Genomic DNA, 18,756 nt, shown 5'->3' with positions numbered 1-18,756 from the left:
CCTGGGAAGCCATCTGGCCCTGGACTCTTGTGTCTTGGGAGGTTTTTGATGACTGCTTCAATTTCCTCCCTGGTTATTGGCCTGTTCAGGTTTTCTATTTCTTCCTGTTCCAGTTTTGGTAGTTTGTGGCTTTCCAGGAATGCGTCCATTTCTTCTAGATTGCCTAATTTATTGGCGTATAGCTGTTCATAATATGTTTTTAAAATCGTTTGTATTTCCTTGGTGTTGGTAGTGATCTCTCCTTTCTCATTCATGATTTTATTAATTTGAGTCTTCTCTCTCTTCTTTTTAATAAGGCTGGCTAATGGTTTATCTATCTTGTTAATTCTTTCAAAGAACCAACTCCTGGTTTTGTTGATCTGTTCCACAGTTCTTCTGGTCTCGATTTCGTTGAGTTCTGCTCGAATCTTTATTAACTCCCTTCTTCTCTTGGGTGTAGGATCTATTTGCTGTTTTTTCTCTAGCTCCTTTATGTGTAAGGTTAGTTTTTGTATTTGAGTTCTTTCCAGTTTTTGAATGGATGCTTGTATTGCGATGTATTTCCCCCTTAGGACTGCTTTTGCTGCATCCCAAAGATTTTGAACGGTTGTATCTTCATTCTCATTAGTTTCCATGAATCTTTTTAATTCTTCCTTAATTTCCTGGTTGACCCTTTTATCTTTTAGCAGGATGGTCCTTAACCTCCACGTGTTTGAGGTCCTTCCAAACTTCTTGTTGTGATTTAGTTCTAATTTCAAGGCATTATGGTCTGAGAATATGCAGGGGACAATCCCAATCTTTTGGTATCGGTTCAGACCCGATTTGTGACCCAATATGTGGTCTATTCTGGAGAAAGTTCCATGTGCGCTTGAGAAGAATGTGTATTCAGTTGAGTTTGGATGTAAAGTTCTGTAGATATCTGTGAAATCCATCTGGTCCAGTGTATCATTTAAAGCTCTCGTTTCTTTGGAGATGTTGTGCTTAGAAGACCTATCAAGTATAGAAAGAGCTGGATTGAAGTCACCAAGTATAAGTGTATTATTATCTAAGTATTTCTTCACTTTGGTTAATAATTGATTTATATATTTGGCAGCTCCCACATTCGGGGCATATATATTGAGGATTGTTAAGTCCTCTTGTTGAATAGATCCTTTAAGTATGAGATAGTGTCCCTCTTCATCTCTCACTACAGTCTTTGGGGTAAATTTTAGTTTATCTGATATAAGGATGGCTACCCCTGCTTTCTTTTGAGGACCATTCGAATGGTAAATGGTTCTCCAACCTTTTATTTTCAGGCTGTAGGTGTCCTTCTGTCTAAAATGAGTCTCTTGTAGACAGCAAATAGATGGGTCCTGCTTTTTTATCCAGTCTGAAACCCTGCGCCTTTTGATGGGGTCATTAAGCCCGTTCACATTCAGAGTTACTATTGAGAGATATGAGTTTAGTGTCATCATGATATCTATTCAGTCCTTGTTTTTGTGGACTGTTCCACTGAACTTCTTCTTAAAGGGGAATTTTAAGAGTCCCCCTTAAAATTTCTTGCAGAGCTGGTTTGGAGGTCACATATTCTTTTAGTTGCTGCCTGTCTTGGAAGCTCTTTATCTCTCCTTCCATTTTGAATGAGAGCCTTGCTGGATAAAGTATTCTTGGTTGCATGTTCTTTTCATTTAGGACCCTGAATATATCCTGCCAGCCCTTTCTGGCCTGCCAGGTCTCTGTGGAGAGGTCTGCTGTTACCCTAATACTCCTCCCCATAAAAGTCAGGGATTTCTTGTCTCTTGTTGCTTTAAGGATCATCTCTTTATCTTTGGAATTTGCAAGCTTCACTATTAAATGTCGAGGTGTTGAACGGTTTTTATTGATTTTAGGGGGGGATCTCTCTATTTCCTGGATCTGAATGCCTGTTTCCCTTCCCAGATTAGGAAAGTTTTCAGCTAGAATTTGTTCAAATACATATTCTGGCCCTCTGTCCCTTTCGGCGCCCTCGGGAACCCCAATTACACGTAGGTTTTTCTTTCTCAGGCTGTCGTTTATTTCCCTTAATCTATCCTCATGGTCTTTTAATTGTTTGTCTCTTTTTTCCTCAGTTTCCCTCTTTGCTATCAACTTGTCTTCTAGGTCACTCACTCGTTCTTCCACCTCGTTAACCCTGGTCGTTAGGACTTCTAGTTTGGATTGCATCTCATTCAATTGATTTTTAATTTCTGCCTGATTAGCTCTAAATTCTGCAGTCATGAAGTCTCTTGAGTCCTTTATACTTTTTTCTAGAGCCACCAGTAGCTGTATAATAGTGCTTCTGAATTGGCTTTCTGACATTGAATTGTAATCCAGATTTTGTAACTCTGTGGGAGAGAGGACTGTTTCTGATTCTTTCTTTTGAGGTGAGGTTTTCCTTCTAGTCATTTTGCTCAGTGCAGAGTGGCCAAAAGCAAGTTGTATTGGGAAAAAGAGAAAAAGAGAGGAGAGAAAGAAGGAAAGAAAGGAGAAAGAGGAAAAAAAAGGGAAAAAAAAAACGAAAAGAAAAAAAAAAGAGAGAAGAAAAAGAGAAAGAAAAAGAAAGAAAAAAAAGGGGTGGGGGAAGGAAACAAATCAAAAAGCAAAACAAAACAAAACAAAACAAAACAAAAAAAAAAAAAAAAGAAGAACCACCGGGGGGTATCTTCTGATTCTGTGTTCTTTAAGTCCCTTGGCTTCCCCTGGAAATTGTCCGTCTAGCTGGTCTTCTGGGGGAGGGGCCTGTTGTGCTGATTTCCAGGTGTTAGCACTTGGGGGAGCTGCTGTGTCCCTGCCTGGTGCAGGGCTCAGTGGGGGTTGTTCACCCTGTGAGGCCCCAGGAGGAACAACCGCAGTGGCGGGGCCAGCTCTGCAGCCCTGGATTCAGCCCCCGCAGTAGCTCCAGAGCTCTCCGTCTGCAGGGCCTGGAGGCTCCGGGGCGGGGCCGCTGATCTGCTCAGCTCGGGGCAGGAGCGTCCTTGCTGTCCTGGGCCCTCCCGGCCTCTGCCTGTCCCGGGGGAGGCCGGATCCTGGGCTGTGTCCCGGCGCCCTGTGCTCCGGCGCCTGCGCTGGTGGATTCGCGCTCCCGGGCCGCGCAACCCCCTCCGCGGAGCCGCCGCCCGAGCCCCTCCGAGCTGCTCCTGGAACCGCGCAGCCCCCTCCGCACGGAGCCTCTTCCTCTGCCCGAGCCCCTCCGAGCTGCTCCCGCCCCGCAGCCCCCTCCGCGGAGCCACCCCCGAGCCCCCCCGAGCTGCTCCCGCCCCGCAGCCCCCTCCGCGGAGCCGCCCCCGAGACCCCCCGAGCTGCTCCCGCCCCGCAGCCCCCTCCGCGGAGCCGCCCCCGAGACCCCCCGAGCTGCTCCGGGTCCCCCGTGCGCGCTGCAGCCCTTAGGGAGCTCGGGGCGCTCTCCCGGGGCGCAGGTGTCTGTTAGTGTCCCCGGGAGCCCGAGGGCATCCTCGCCCTCCTGGGTCCTGCTCCACCTCCCCGTGAGCCCCTTTCCCCCGGGAAGGTCGGTGCAGCTCCTGCGTCTCCGGGACGGGGCTCTCCTGTCCTGGGGACACTCGCCCCGGCCTCAGCCCGGCTCCTCGCGGGGCCCCTCCCCCTTGGAGGCCTTTGTGTCTTTACTTCTTTTTCCCCGTCTTCCTACCTTGATAGAAGCGCGAACTCTTCTCACTGTTGCATTCCAGCTGGTCTCTCTTTAATTCTCAGGCCGAATTCATAGATTTTCAGGATGATTGGAAGGTTTTCTAGGTAATTTGGTAGAGACAGGTGATTTGGGGACCCTACTCTTCCGCCATCTTGCTCCTCCCCCAGAAGATAATTTTAGAAGCACATTTGTGCTAATTCAAGAGATTAAGTGAAATGGATCAATCTATTGAAAGAGACATAATGCAGAGATTACTAAAGATAAAATTTGATACATTTTCATAATTTTTCATAAAAATAAATCTTTAATATCCATTAATGAAATGGAAATTTTAGTATATAAGCCTTCCTACAGACTTATTTTTGAGCAAATGAAAGTAGTGGGGGCCTTGCCTACTTATTCTATACCAATTAAGAACCAATAAAAGATATTAGAATGGTATAGATATAAAAAGCTATAGCTTTCAGACCTTAGACAATAGGCAGCACCAGATAGTAAATGCTGAGAGAAAAGAAACAAATGTAGCATCAGCTACTGCCTAAAGATTGCTAGGCTACAACACTGGGACAGGAAATCCTGAGTAGTGTTGTGAGTCAGGGAGTTCAAGGGTGTTAGAGTTCCAGCACTGAGTATTGGTGGAGGGTAGAGCTACACAAACAGAGAGAAAGAGAGAGTGAGAGGGAGATAAAGAGAGACACATCTGTAGAGGGTGTCACAGCTAGAGGCTGTAGTTGAGGAGAGAGCATGAAGGCATATGAGGAAAATACCTGATCAAGAAAAGGTGTACAAAACCCATGAAACAATCTGTGCAACTCACACAGGGCTGGGAGTAGTTGATGATCTGCTCAGCCACAGTGGAAGATCCTTACAATAAACAAACTATGGGATAGAGTAGTCAGAAGGGTATTGTTCTGATGGGGAGTAGAGAGGGAATCCTGGCCAGATTTAAAACTTCTCTGGTCCCTCTTTACACTATTTTTTGTTTTTTGTTTTTTTTTAATTTTAAAGATTTACTTATTTAAGAGAGAACCAAAAAAAAAAAAATTAAAAAAAAAATGAAGAGAGAGAGAGAGAGAGAACCAGAGTGCAGGGGGGAGGGGAAGAGGGAGATGGAGAGAGACATATGCTGCTCAGTGCAGGGCCTGATGCGAGGCTGCATCTCACACCCTGAGATCATGACCTGAGTTGAAACCAAGTGTCAGAAGCTTAACCCTCTGTGAATCCCAGTGTCCCCTACGTTATGTTGTTTAAAGGCAAACCTTGAAAGCAGGATTTCTCCCAAGTTAACCTCCCTCCACATTCACAGGCCATGGAGCTGTGGCAATAAAAAGAGTTTGACGTCTCCCTGTGGACCTGGTGCTATGTTGGCTAATACTGCTGCAAAGATTGTACAGTTAATGTATTTTCCTCAAATAACTTACATCTAAGTAAAAACCATTCACTATATTGCTATATGTGCAATAGACAAGAGAAAGGAGCAGTGTCGTGGGTAAACTAGTTGGAGTTTTTTTCCCATCTAAAATTTCCAAGAAAAGATAATATTAAAGATTAAAATTTTGGAATATGAGGAATGTAGTTCAGTTTTTTAGCCATGGTTTTACGTTGGAATAGCAGAGTTATGGGGAGCAATCATTTGACGTACTGGAAACAGAGTGTTTTAAGTTTTCCTCTCTAGGATACTTCCTTGGGTGAAGCACCATGATCCATTGTTGACTAAATTTGAAAATGTTTTTGAAGAGATAGAGCAGGATGCTAGCCTCACCACGATGAGGAATACTTTAAGAGATAGTTGCCTTAAACTTAACAGAAAATATGATATTTCTTTTACAAAAATGTTTAAAATGCTTTCTAGGAGTTATCCATGCAGTATACATCAACCGTGTGATCACTAAATCCACAAAATATCACAAATCTTTCGATTATGTGTATGTATTGAAGAATAAAAGGAGAGGGTATGAGAGGGGATACAGGGTAATGAGAAAAGGAGCAGAGTCTTAAAGAAAGACCAGCAAAAGCTATTGTGTGTTAAGCTTTAGACCAAAGGAGAAAAGTGTTGTATGTTTTCAAAAAGAAAAGAACAGAAAAACTAAAGGGGAAGAATTGTGTGGAGGACTCACTGAAAAATACAAAATTTCAGAGGATTTTAGTTCAGTTGAGGTGGACAAGATCCATAGAAACAGTAGGATACTTCTGCCAGAGCAGGAGGTGGTATTATCAGGCAGGGGCTTGGCTACAATGGGCTGATAAATGAACTGTGGAGAGCTTTCAGCCTGAAGAAATATCTAGAAAGGCATGAAAAAAAATTTAAAAAAATTAAATTAGGCATGTTGACATAGAGAAAGGAATGTATGCAGATTCAGACAGATAACCATATGCAACCATTGCATAGTTGATGCAATTAGGATTATAATATGATTTTTTAAAAACATATAAGAAGTTTACATTTTATATTTATTTCAAAAACAACAGATCCATGGGTCACATAGGTTAACTCAAGGCATGGCTTCTCAGTAGTGCCCGGATGTGGCAGATTGATTAAGTGGGTTTAAGATGGTTTCCAATGAGTCATCCACAACAGGGTGTGTCTTCCACTCTGCAAAAATCTAATCATGTGCCCAACACCTTTCCCAAGGATTGATAACTTAATCACTTTGGGAAAATGGGTGTGGTCTTCAGGGACTATAAAGCATCAGGCAAAGAGCCAAGTTCATTCCTCTCCAGAATCCTTGTGTTTGGAGTTGGCTGGGCTGGGGAGACTTTAGAAATTTGCTGCTGTTGAAAGGTGAGTACCTACTCCTTCAACTGACTTCAACAGAATCACTTACTGATAAAGAACGGGAAACTCCATTAACAGTTTCCACAGATGAGTACTCCATACTCATGAAAGCAACTCCTGCGATTTTCTCTTGAAAATAGGAAATGTAATCCATATGTCTGTTTGTTTAGGTTGCTCCCAAAGAATTTGAGTGGGAATGATTTCATTAGTTCTAAATTTAAATTTTACCCCCATAGGTAGATGCAATCTCTTTGTATTTATTAAATGAGTTACTAGGATTGTTTCTTTCTCTTCTGTCATTTTTGTGTACTTTGATGTTCATATAGAATCGTGAGGTGCAGAAAGCATTTGCCACGAGATAGCATGCAGTGCTGTGGGCAATGCAACAAACATATGCTAGTTGTATTAGTTTTCCATAGATAGTAATTCATCTATCCATGCCTACCACTCTATTCATGTTGTGCCAACTGTATGTACATATTTAAGTACATGTTTGTATAACGGGTCTATATAGAATGCTAGTTCTGTTCAATATGCTCAACTATTCCAGAAACTCTTTGTTAGGTTGAATATTTAAAATGTCTCTTCAGTTTTCCGTTTCAGACCTGGATTTCAGTTTTCAGAGGTAGAGTGTCAAGTGTTTAGGAGCTGGAAAGATATGGAAAACTGATACTTTTCCATATGAGGAAGTTTAGATAGGAGAAGGCTCTCTGCATCCAGGGAACATGAACATAAGGGCCTTTTTAGTGCAGTGAAATCGATTTGTGGATAGTCCCCACTTTAAGATGGTGGGACGTAGTGATTTTTGACTTTACAGTGATGAGGAAAGGATTCACATTCAGTAGGAACTGAACTTCAGTTGTGTGTTTTGGTTTTTCCTGGGCCAGCAATATGTCCTAAGACACTCTGGTGATGCTGGCCAGCAGGAGAAGCAGCTTCACTTCCCAGTCAGTCACTGACCATGACAGTCTACCACTGATGCACTTACAACCATCTCTACCCATGCAACCATTTTGTTTCTCACCTTCATTACAGTGTTCTCAATACATTACATGAGATATTCAATACTTTGTTATACAATGAACTTTGGGTTAGAGGAGTTTGCCATATTGTAGGAGTTAAGTGTTCTGAGCACTTTTTAAGGTAGGCTAGGCTAAGCTATGATGTTCAGTAGGTTGGTAGTATTGAATGTGATTTCAACCTATGATATTTTCAAACTACAGTGGATTTATTCAGATGTAACCCCATTATAAGTCAAGAAAAATACATATATTAAAACAAGTTGTCTTTTATTGTTGACAACCGTTTTGACTTGAAGTATATATCATTTCATAGAGAACTGGAATTCTAGAAATGAGTCTGTTTGAATGATGAGTATATTACTAGTCTCTTTTAAATCATTAAATTTTGAATGTTTCAGGGCTGAGAGGAGATAAATTGAATTGCCTTGAAATTTTAAAATGATATACTAATTTTCAGATGATTCTCACTTGCCATTTTCATGGCATTTTATATATTTCTCATGACAACAATTACCTTTGAAAAACACCTCATTTTATATCATCCTTCAAACTCTGATCTACTGAGTACCAGAATATGGTCTTTTTTATACCATGATATCTTATAATAGATTAGTGTCAGTGCAGTTCAGAGATCAGTACATGTTGCTTGATTTAATGTTAATCATGGACAGTAATTTTAGTTTTGTGGTTTTGTTTTGTTTTCTTTCCTTTCATTATTTTTTTGTTAGTAAGATCTGTATTTGTACACAGGATCAGTCATTTATTCAACGTGTGACTTTTAGACAAGTAACTTATTTCATTCACGCTATGTTAAGTTTCCTCATTATAAAGTGTTGGTAAAAATAGAACATATATCACTACCATTGTTGATGAGACTAAAACAGGAAATATAGATAAGAGGAGTCTGTTCATACTTAGAATTAGAAAATAGTATAGCTTCCTCTACTATCATTTTTAAAAAGATATTTTATTTATTTTTTTGACAGAGAGAAAGAGTGAGAGAGCCCAAGTGGAGGGGGGCAGCAGAGAAAGAAGGAGAATCAGACTCCCCACTGAGCCCCTAGGGTCTCGATGTAGGGCTCCGTCCCAGGACCCTGAGATCATGACCTGAGCTAAAGGCAGTTGCTTAAGTGACTGAGCCACCCAGGCATCCCTACTATTATCATTTACATATTATGATTTTCATTAATGTTTTCAATCTAAAAATTATTATATTCAAAGTAAGTTCTTGGCCAGGTTCTAGCCCATTCTACACAGGGCTGATACATATATTTTTAGAGATTTATTTATTTATTTATTCACGAGAGACAGAGAGAGAGAAAGAGGCAGAGAGATACACAGAGGGAGGAGAAGCAGGCTCCATACAGGGAGCCTAATGCAGGACTTGATCCCGAGACTCCGGGATCACACCCTGAGCTGAAAGAAGATGCTCAACCACTGAGCCACCCGGGCATCCCTACACAGGGATAATCTAATTTTTACCCCTGTCCCTTAAAGGATCTCCTCATGATGGGAAGTTTTGAGTAGAAGACCTTATGTTCCATGTCACTGAAAATGGTGTGTTCATCAAACAGACCTACATAAATCCCCTCTCACAAACTGTTATTCATAAAATATCTGTAGGCATCATCACCTCATTGTTACCCAATTTTCAAAGAGTTATCTTAATGCTGATTTTATAACTGTTCAGAAGGCAATTGTTTACTTCATGTCTGCTTTGGATCCAAGATAAACTTTATGCATTTCAAACAAGCAGCCTCTCCCATTCAAGTTCTCAAAGATGGGAGAGATAACAGCAACCATTTAATTAAATAAAACATGTAGTCACAACTCATAGTAACTAAAATAATGTATTCTTTAAAAATTTAAGTATAATTTAATATATTAATTGGTAATAAAGTGAGGAGCTTATTAACAAAGAGTCTGTATTAGCAATGACTTTCATATTCATTGATGATTCTTGCCAGAAAATATATTTAATTATGATAATTGTAAAAGGATTTGTATATTTTCTCAATTTCTCTTATGTGTATTGATGGTCAGTACCAGAGTTGCTTAATTTAATGCCATGGTGACATTGTTAAACACCCAGCTCTTCCATTTCTCTGTCATCCTCAGGGTCTATTTTTTGGTCTCTAGACAAGTGCACATTGTGGCAACAAAATGAAAGTCCCATGTATCACATTCAACACATGTTCCTCAAATATTCCAGAGGAGTATTAAGCAGCTGACTCTTCCCAATGTTTCTTTTCAGGATCCACTAAACATTTCACAAAATCATTTTAATAGTATTTCTTTCAAATCCCATTGGCTAGATAAGGTCAAGTAGCCTATAATCAATTACTGGCAAAGGGGTAAGGATGATTGCATTTGGTGAAATATGACCCACACTCCATGACTGGCAATTGGATCTGTACTACATTCTCAGGTCCATTTAGAAGAGACAATGTAAAAAAAAATTGGAATTGTAAAAAAGGAGCTGGAACTGTAATAGAAAGGCCATGTTCAACAAATCACTATGCTTGCTGAAGAACTTGAGTGCTCTGTTCTTCAGCAATGTCTTTCTGTTATACGAAAACACATAGCATGTCTTGCTGTGTATACTAGGATATTCATACACACAGGAAGAAAATGATGCTCACACCTCTCAGTATTTTTAATGATTTTGAATATGTACTTTTTTCAAGACCATTGACAAACTAATTTTCTCTACATTTTTCTTTCCTCAGAGTCATGGATTCCAACATCAACCAGGATGAATTATTTTGCTCCATATGTGTGAATTATTTCATAGACCCAGTCACAATAGGCTGTGGGCACAGCTTTTGTAGGCCTTGTCTTTGTATCTTCTGGGAGGAAGCCCCTTATCCTCCTTACTGCCCTGTGTGCAGGGAAACATCTCATCAAATGAAGTTTAAAACCAACATTGTTTTGAAGACACGACTGTTCCTTGCCAGACGGGCAAGACCTTACCGCTTACCGAGCTCTGCAGAACAGATGTGTGAGATACACATGAAAACAAAGAATTTCTTCTGTGAGGTTATAAAGGACCTGCTCTGTTTGCTCTGTTGTAAGTCTAAGGAGCATGTGGCCCATAAACATTGTTCCATTGGTTGGACTGCTGAGGGATACCGGGTAAGCAATGGCTGAGAGAAGTTTCAATCTGGGAGATCTGATATGTGAAAGATTAGAAAAGAAAGTGAAGATAATTTCTATTTATCTATGCGTCATACAGAGCAGATAATAATTGGCATTATGTGCTAGAAACTTGGGTAAGCTATTGTAAAAAGATGTTGTCCGCCCCCCTCCCCCCCACAGCACTTACATTTTCATGGTTATAGTCTTACAACTCAAGTTGGTGGTGGTGATGATGTTGATTACAGTAGGAACTGCAACAATTCCTTGCAAGACCAAGATGGACTAATCTGTTAGTTTCAGGCATGGTTGTTGTCCATTATACCCACAGTTGCAAAAAGCCTAATCTAATGGAGTCTACTTAGAAACGCTGGCTCTTGGTTAAAATAATAGGTTACTGGGAGACAAAAACTGACCACAAGACAACAAAAAGTTAGACAGCTTCCATTTAGTGAAAATTGGTTTGGTGACATAAAGTTTGAGGGCCAGTTGCCTACATAGTGAGACACCCTTTCCAACTGTAGGTTTACTTTGTGGTTATAAAAGTCCTCCAATTTGACATTGGGCTTAACAATGACATGCCCTGGCACTTTGCCCTGTCTAGTATCTAGATTACTAGAGATGGCAAATGCATTTATCTTGCATTCCCTGCCCTCTTCATCTCTAAAGTTATGACATTTTCAATAACACTTTTTCTAATGTTCATATTCATGATTCTTTTGTAGCAAAATCTCCTGAAACAAATGAGATCTCTGTGGGAACAGACAAAAGAAAATCGGAGAAATCAAAAAAGAGAGACCAGCAAAGTCAGAACATGGGAGGTAAGCAAGGGATTCTGTTTTCTTCAGCACCAGCTTCCAATACTCACTGATTATACTTCAGCTAAATCATAATGTTCATAGTCTTCTATGAGTAACCAATAGCAAATCAGTTCTAATTAGGGAAGTATATCAGGGAAGTATGTAAATTTGTTAGGATTTCTTCCTAAAATCAAAACAACAAGCTCATGGAAGTTATTCCTGGATAAGATCATACCAATCCAATAGGTATAGAAAATTCACTGTAATCAAGGTAAACAATAGCTAATAGATTAGATAAACATAGAGTTTCTTAGAATGAAGAAATCTTTAAATGTGCAGAGGATATTATCTGATTATTTTAGTGATTAGACAATTTGAAATTGCAAACTCATGAGGATTTCAACCAGGCAAATACGTGAGAGTTGAAGCCTAGTAAGTAGGGCAATCCTGAAGTAGAGATCCTATAAAGTTCATATTGGTTCACATGTGTATTATAAGAGATGAAATGTTGAGAGACATGACTAGTAATGTAGCACTGGCTTAAAATGTGACCTAAATAGAATGACTGAAAATGTGGATATATCATTGGTGGATTCAAAAATATGGATTGAACACCACTAATGAGAGGTGAAACAAAAATTTAGTAATATTTTAGAAGAAGTCAAGATTTCCTGATGGAAACATACAAACAAACAGTATCAAAGAATCTTGTCACCACTAATAAAGGAATCCAAATGGGGCTGTGGGAATGACAAGGTGATATAACAAAATTGTTTTTGTTATTTAAAGGTAATATCCTGAAGTAGATAACTTACAATATATTTTCCTTGAAATATCCAGTGCCTATTTTGTCTCAGTAACTGTTCTAAGCCAATATAAAATAGACAAAGGCAATAGATTACCTCCGACTCAAGGAGCGCAAGGGGTACTTGGAAGGGTACTTAACCAGTCAAAATATAAAATTTAGAGTATCAATCATCATGATAAGTGCTGTTGAGAAAAATACAATATGAAAGCAAATAAGGAAAGTAATTTGACAAAATTGAGCATTCAGTATGGTGATCAGAAAAACTTACTCTATGGAAGAGCACATTTTGGACAGACACCTGTAGGAGGTCAGAAATTAAGGCACAAGGCTGTTTGGGAAAATAACATTTTAGGAAGAATAGTTAAGCACATCTCAAACTAAACTGATTATTTCTCCCACACCTGCCTTTGTTTTTCCATTGTGAAGTCAATAAAGGTAAATGAATGAAAGTACAGACATTTGAAGTCAGATCTAAAAATCGAGTGTGAACTATGTATTAGAAGTACAGTTGAAGGGATCCCTGGGTGGCGCAGCGGTTTGGCGCCTTCCTTTGGCCCAGGGCGCGATCCTGGAGACCCGGGATCGAATCCCACTTCGGGCTCCCGGTGCATGGAGCCTGCTTCTCCCTCTGCCTGAGTCTCTGCCTCTCTCTCTCTCTCTGTGACTATCATAAATAAATAAAAATTTAAAAAAAAGAAGTACAGTTGAAGTAAGCATGCTAAGTGGTGGACATCATGTAAGGTGAACCAAAAACTTGTTGAAAATACTGACATTTAATATGACCAGTGTAATAAGAAGGATTTAAGTGGAGCACAAAGGCTCAAAGATAATTAAGTGTCCTTTTACTGAAGCTTCATCTGATATATACTAAGTTGAACCAAATTGAATATAACTAAAATCTTCTGAAGTTGTTTAAGCAAGGAAGAGATATTATCATATTTCTCTTTTGGTAAGTTCATTCAGATTGTAGTTTAGAGAGAATACTGACTGGAAGGCTTCAAAATGAAATTCAAGGAAGCAAGTAGGAGAGAGTTGAGGAGCCCTAAGAGGAAAGGTCCGGAACAAACTGACAATAAGTAATGATAAGTGGAAAGATTCCATTTCTGAAATGTCAGAAAATGTGATTTGTGTGAGTGTGGCATGTTAAAGGGATTAAAAAGAAAGAGACAGTTGTTGATTGGCATTGGAACATCATCTAGGTTAGAAATGGTGGTGGTATAGATGGTTTGGGGTAAGGTAATGTTAGTCTGATAAATGTGGCCCTTTAAGTTCCTGGGAATTATCCTGAGAAAACTTAGAAACTAAGGTATAAAAAGTCATGTGGATTCAGTAAAGAAGCCCTTGGTTAAAATTCACTCACTTGATGAAAGCCTGAGAATTACATAAACGAATCTAGTGACAGTTTACCTATGATCAAGAAATATATTTTGTTGGTGGTAAAAATGACAGCACAAAAGCCAAGATATCAGGTCGAGTATGTTTCGTTTTAATGCCAAAACCATGTGGGTGAATAAAGCATGTTAACCAGTTGGGAGGAAAATAGGGAAAGATAAAGTTTTAAAAAGTGAAAAGGGGGAATTAATGGGAAAAGGTTTTTGTATGTTGACTATTGTCTCTGAGGATAGTGTGAGAGTCAGCTAAGAAAGGGAGTGTACCGTCTTGGCCAGGAAGAGTTGAGCTGCACTCATACACACCAGGTTCTGGTCTGCATGCATGCAGTTTGTGGATGTGGAAGGAAACATTTAGGAAGGTCTTCTCTTGTTCTAGGACTAATATTTGCTATTATTTTCTTAAAGCAAAGAGTGAGTCTACAGCTAAAGCATCTGGGCATAGAAGAGACTAAATGGATTTAGTAATGAAGGTTCTTAGTATATTATTCAAGCCAATTATTATATCACAAGTGCTTATTATTAGGAAAATGTAGGAATTTGGGGAAGAAGTTCAAAGTCAAGGTTTTGACCTCTTGTGCAATAAAAGGACAAATGAGTAGAAAAAGGGTGGGGGCAGAAAGATGTCCCAGTTTCTGTTTTCAAGGGATGTACCAAGTTGGCTAAATGCCAGAGACAAATAGTAGGTGATATGACAGAGATAGAATCAGCCCCACTCTATGATCTAACTAAGCCTCTCCCTTCAGGGTTATGTGAGTCTGCGGAGGGAGATGATCCGTGCTGAGTATCAGAAGGTGTGCCACGTGCTTTATGAGGAAGAGAGACGTTATTTAGAGGGAATAGAACGGGAAAGCAAAGACATTTTTCAACAACTCAAAGAAAGTGAGGACAGCATGGACCTAAAAGGGAAACTGCTAAGAGGAATGTATGAGGACCTCAAGAAAATGTGCCAAAAACCAGACACGGAGCTGCTCCAGGTAAGGACTGAGGAAAGAAGAGTCACCGTGCTGCCTAGATAACATCCATAACCTCTTTGCCCTCTCTCACAACTGTGCAATGGTACTTTCTGAAACTGTGGTAAGGGTTTTCCCTGTCACAGTGTTTCTGGTGACCAGGCTAAAGTCTGTGAAATTCTGTGGAAAAGCAAACTACAAACACTCCTCAAGTTGTAATATACGTCCAATTACTGACCACAGCAACCAAGAAGCTAGCTGAAGACATATGGATTTGTCTGAACACTTGGCCAAACTGAGAAATTTGGGCATCTATAAAGTTCATTTTCCCTTTCTGTTTCCATGAATACGGGCTTACTCACCCTTGGATTAGGTTAATGAAATCTCTACTGTGAATCTTGTCATGAATACTAAGACTCTTTCTTTTCTCCCTCTTCTCTTTACAGCATTTTGAAAGTGCATTAAAAAGGTGAGTTTGCCTCTACATAAAAGATTTAAGAATTATTTATTAGTGATCAGACTGTTGATGCTGAAATAGGAGCATAATTTATTATGATAACAAAACCTGTTTCATAATACATTTATTTTCCCCAATCTCACAAAGAAGAAAAGCGTTTGCTGTTTTGTGTAAGGTGGGGTTGGACAAGGGTCTGTGGAAGCCCATGCAGTTGCCAGGGTTCTGTGCACCAGTGGCATGAAGGCAACTGCTAGTCCTGATTTTAATTCTTGCCAGTAAGTGTAAGAATACATTAAGGATATGGCCCGAAGCCACGCTAGTCTTCTGTGGGAGAAATAGGTATTTTCAAGAAGCCTAAAGTGGGGGAGAAAGAGAAGAGGCATGGGGGAGGACCATCTAGGGCTTGGGGCTCCCACAGTTAGCAGGCGGCAGACTCCCAACTTCACCAGGAAGGGCTGGATGTGGCACTTCCTGAAGCTGGGTCCTCCGAAGCAGAATCTCTGCCCAACCTGAGCTCCTCACCTCCTTGCTGTGATATGTGAACACGGAGCATCTCGGAGGTGACTAGTGTGGATTAAAAATCAAAGTGTCCTCTCCATGTCCTCAGTTCAGGCCATTTTGCATCATCCCATGCTTGGCTGATAGAACCAGATCCTGAAATTATATGCTAGGGTTGAAGTGTCAGGAAGTAGAATTGGGTTTCATTTGCTCTTTAGAAAATGAATGGATATTTGCTACATTCCTTCATTTGTGCAGTTACATTCATCACCTCTGATCCCAGACATGAGGATTTTAATGAAGCATCTTCCCTAGGATGTCGATTACATGCCATCACTGTCATGAAAACGTTGAGCTCAGAAACAGTAATGAACTGCTCTTGTTTGCAGGAGTGAAGCAGTACAGCAGCACCTGCCTCAACCCGTGGACGCACAGCTCAGCTCATGGCCCATCACTGGGCTGATAGAGAGGCTCAGCCAATTTCTTGGTAAGAGACCATCCTTTGGTGGTATAGTTATACAGTCTCCTCAGCTAGTGTCCTAGCGGGTAATGTTTCCCCAAAGCAGAGTTTATGATTTCATATCTGGGAAGGTAATAGCCTATTTTGCCTTGATACAAAGATGATGCATGTGGCAAAACAATTAATATCTGAAGAAAAGCCCAATAGAATAGATTGTAACAAGCTACCTGGAAGTAGACAATAGGAAAGATACTAGAGAGGCTGCAGTGTGCCGGGATACCATGTTAACTGTTGTATGAAACATAAATCTTCATGCACCCTCAGTATATTCCAAGTTTAGGTTTGTGGTTTATTCTGGTAGTTAGATGATGAGTTGTAACTTTTGTTTTCAAAAATGTTTCATAACAAATCACTTTACATGGCACAATCTTTATTCACATAATCCAAAAGTACTTTGTATAGAATCAATAGTATTAAACACATAAAGTGAATACTTACAACACCACAGTCAGCTGACCACTTATTTCACTAGATTTATCTCTTTTCTTTCAAAAGTTGCACTAGCTCACAAACCTTCTATTTATGAAAAAATAGGAATTTTTCTTTCAGTTTATCTTGCCTTGTCGTATTTTGGTGAAAAATAGTTAAATAGGAGACAAAGTGATCACTCCGTAGGAGTTATTGTTATTAGGAGCTATTATTATTTTATGAGAAGATGGCCTGGCTACATTGTATTACTAAAGATCTCTCAACTGCAAATATTTCAGAGAAAAAAAAAACAGAGCTTAGCATATCTGTCTTTTTGATATATATTAAGAAAGTTCATATATTTCTTCCATTTTTTTCTGCTTAGAGATTTGCTTGTTTTAAAGACAGTCCAGTAGACATTGACCTACAGTAGATTTCTAGAGCTTCCTCACTGCCCTGGCCCTCATTTCCAGGGATAAGCTAGAAACCCAGACACTATATAAAGGCCATGTCCATCACGAATCAACATCATATGCTAACGTGAGTGTTTCTTTCCTCCTGCAGTGCCCATTTTTTTTGAAAATGAAGTAACCACCCGTCACGTCCCACTCTTTGAAGATCTGAGACATTTGCACGTCAGTCCCAATCATCCTGATGTTGTCACTAATACAAAAAGATCTAACTATTTTCTGGCATGGGGAGCCCAGACATTTACTTGTGGTCAACATTACTGGGAAGTGGATGTGGGGAACTGTCAAAACTGAGTCCTTGGATTTTGTGATGATTCTTGGACAATGACGAATGACATGGTGCTTGACTCAGAAGGAATTTTTCTACTCTTTTGTATCAAAGAGGACAATCAGTGCAGTCTCTTTACCTCCTCCCCACCGTCCCCTCAATATGTGCAAAGGCCTCTGGGTCAAGTAGGGGTGTTCCTGGATTATGAGCGTGGTGTAGTGAGCTTTGTGCATGTGGCTAGTAGCTCTCTCATTTGCAGTTTCCTCTCCTGTTCCTTCTCTTGTCCTCTCCGACCTTTTCTATGCTCTGCTTCCTCGTAATGAGGGTTATGTTTGAACCTGACTGCAAGTGTCAGGAACGTCTTACCCAAGGTAGCTTGGGGATTTATCAAATACATTGACTTCTTTCAAAGACTTGATAATTGTGTCTACATTTGTTTCCATTTTCTTTAAATAAAAACAATCTCTTAGAAACAATGATCTGTATTCTGTGTCTTGTCCTTTCACTTGATTTCTAAGATGGTGGAAGTGAAGAATATCTGAGTGAGTTTACTCAGCTGCATGGGCTAAAGCAAGAGGACAGTTTTCTTCTCACTGACAGACGTGGAATTCTCTTCCCTCTGCTCTCCATCTGCTCAGGAATGTTTCTCCACCAGGACTCGGTTTTAAAATTTCTCGTCTTTGTTGAACGATTTTTAAAGCTTTTGGATAAGTTGAGGTCTCCTGATTGTGTGGACTCAGAAGGCGTTGTAGTGTTTGTGAAGTCCACAAGCTAATATTGTCCTTTTCTTCAGGTTTATCTATTACAGGAGAGGAAGGTATATGTCAGCCTTATGTATAGATTTATTTCAAGTAGGTAGCTTCCAGGTTAGGATATAATAGCATTTGGTTGTTTGAGTAAATGCATAGGTGTTACAAGATAACAAATAAGGCCATGCTCTACCACTGTCAAAAAGTGTGCTATATGTAACCAAAATTAAATGGGAATACTAGGAGGAGTATTGTTTAATGAAAATGTGAATTAGCCTGCCTTTAAAATATATAAGCTCAGCAAATTATAACAGAGACACAAAGGAGATACTTATCTAAACAGAACGACATCAATATAGATAATCATACTGTGTCTGGGAATTTTCAGTAATTTTAATGCATATAACCTATAGTAACAGCTTAATCTACCAGGCTGGACAGTGAAAGTTTTTGCTATAGAAAAAAGACGATCTGCATTTAAATTGGTTCTAAAGTCAATCAAATCTTAAAAGTTTGAATGGAATGGTATATTAAACTGTTACAACAAAAACACATGTTTATTACATTTATTTTTTTATCCAGAATCATATACATAATGCTGAATATTGTCGTATTTAATTCACCTACTGGAAGGTATGGCATACTATAAATACAACCAGAGTTTCATATCTTTGAATCAGCATTTATTTAAAAGTGTGGTAATGTCTTTGTTAGTGGAAGATATCTAGGAAAAGTCTGAGAATGGCTGAACCTGCCTGTGGGATAATTCTCACCCAGGGGTCTTATGAAAGATGAATTGTATGATAGGTATTTTGGCAAAAGTAACATGAACTTACAATTCTGCAGTACTATTTTTTTATTAGCATCATCCTGTTCATCACCTTT

General features: G+C 39.7%; 1 protein-coding gene across 1 annotated transcript in view; it reads left to right on the top strand.

The window, feature by feature from the left end:
* The window catches only part of LOC119864875 (tripartite motif-containing protein 43-like), a 31,546-nt gene extending 13,954 nt beyond the window's left edge, over positions 1 to 17,592 (top strand). The window contains exons 2-7 of the mRNA XM_038568140.1: positions 10,147 to 10,552; positions 11,278 to 11,373; positions 14,295 to 14,525; positions 14,948 to 14,970; positions 15,846 to 15,943; positions 16,949 to 17,592. Of these exons, the coding sequence (XP_038424068.1) occupies positions 10,151 to 10,552; positions 11,278 to 11,373; positions 14,295 to 14,525; positions 14,948 to 14,970; positions 15,846 to 15,943; positions 16,949 to 17,148 (1,050 nt within the window). The 5' untranslated portion in view covers positions 10,147 to 10,150 and the 3' untranslated portion in view covers positions 17,149 to 17,592. The remainder of the gene's footprint in view (positions 1 to 10,146; positions 10,553 to 11,277; positions 11,374 to 14,294; positions 14,526 to 14,947; positions 14,971 to 15,845; positions 15,944 to 16,948) is intronic.
* The last annotated feature ends 1,164 nt before the right edge of the window (positions 17,593 to 18,756 follow it).

The sequence above is a fragment of the Canis lupus genome, chromosome 21 (assembly GCF_011100685.1).
Source record: "Canis lupus familiaris isolate Mischka breed German Shepherd chromosome 21, alternate assembly UU_Cfam_GSD_1.0, whole genome shotgun sequence".
In the NCBI taxonomy this organism is placed as follows: Eukaryota; Metazoa; Chordata; class Mammalia; order Carnivora; family Canidae; genus Canis; species Canis lupus.
The sequence above is the reverse complement of the archived record's forward strand: the minus strand, read 5'-3'. Positions and strand labels throughout refer to the sequence as shown.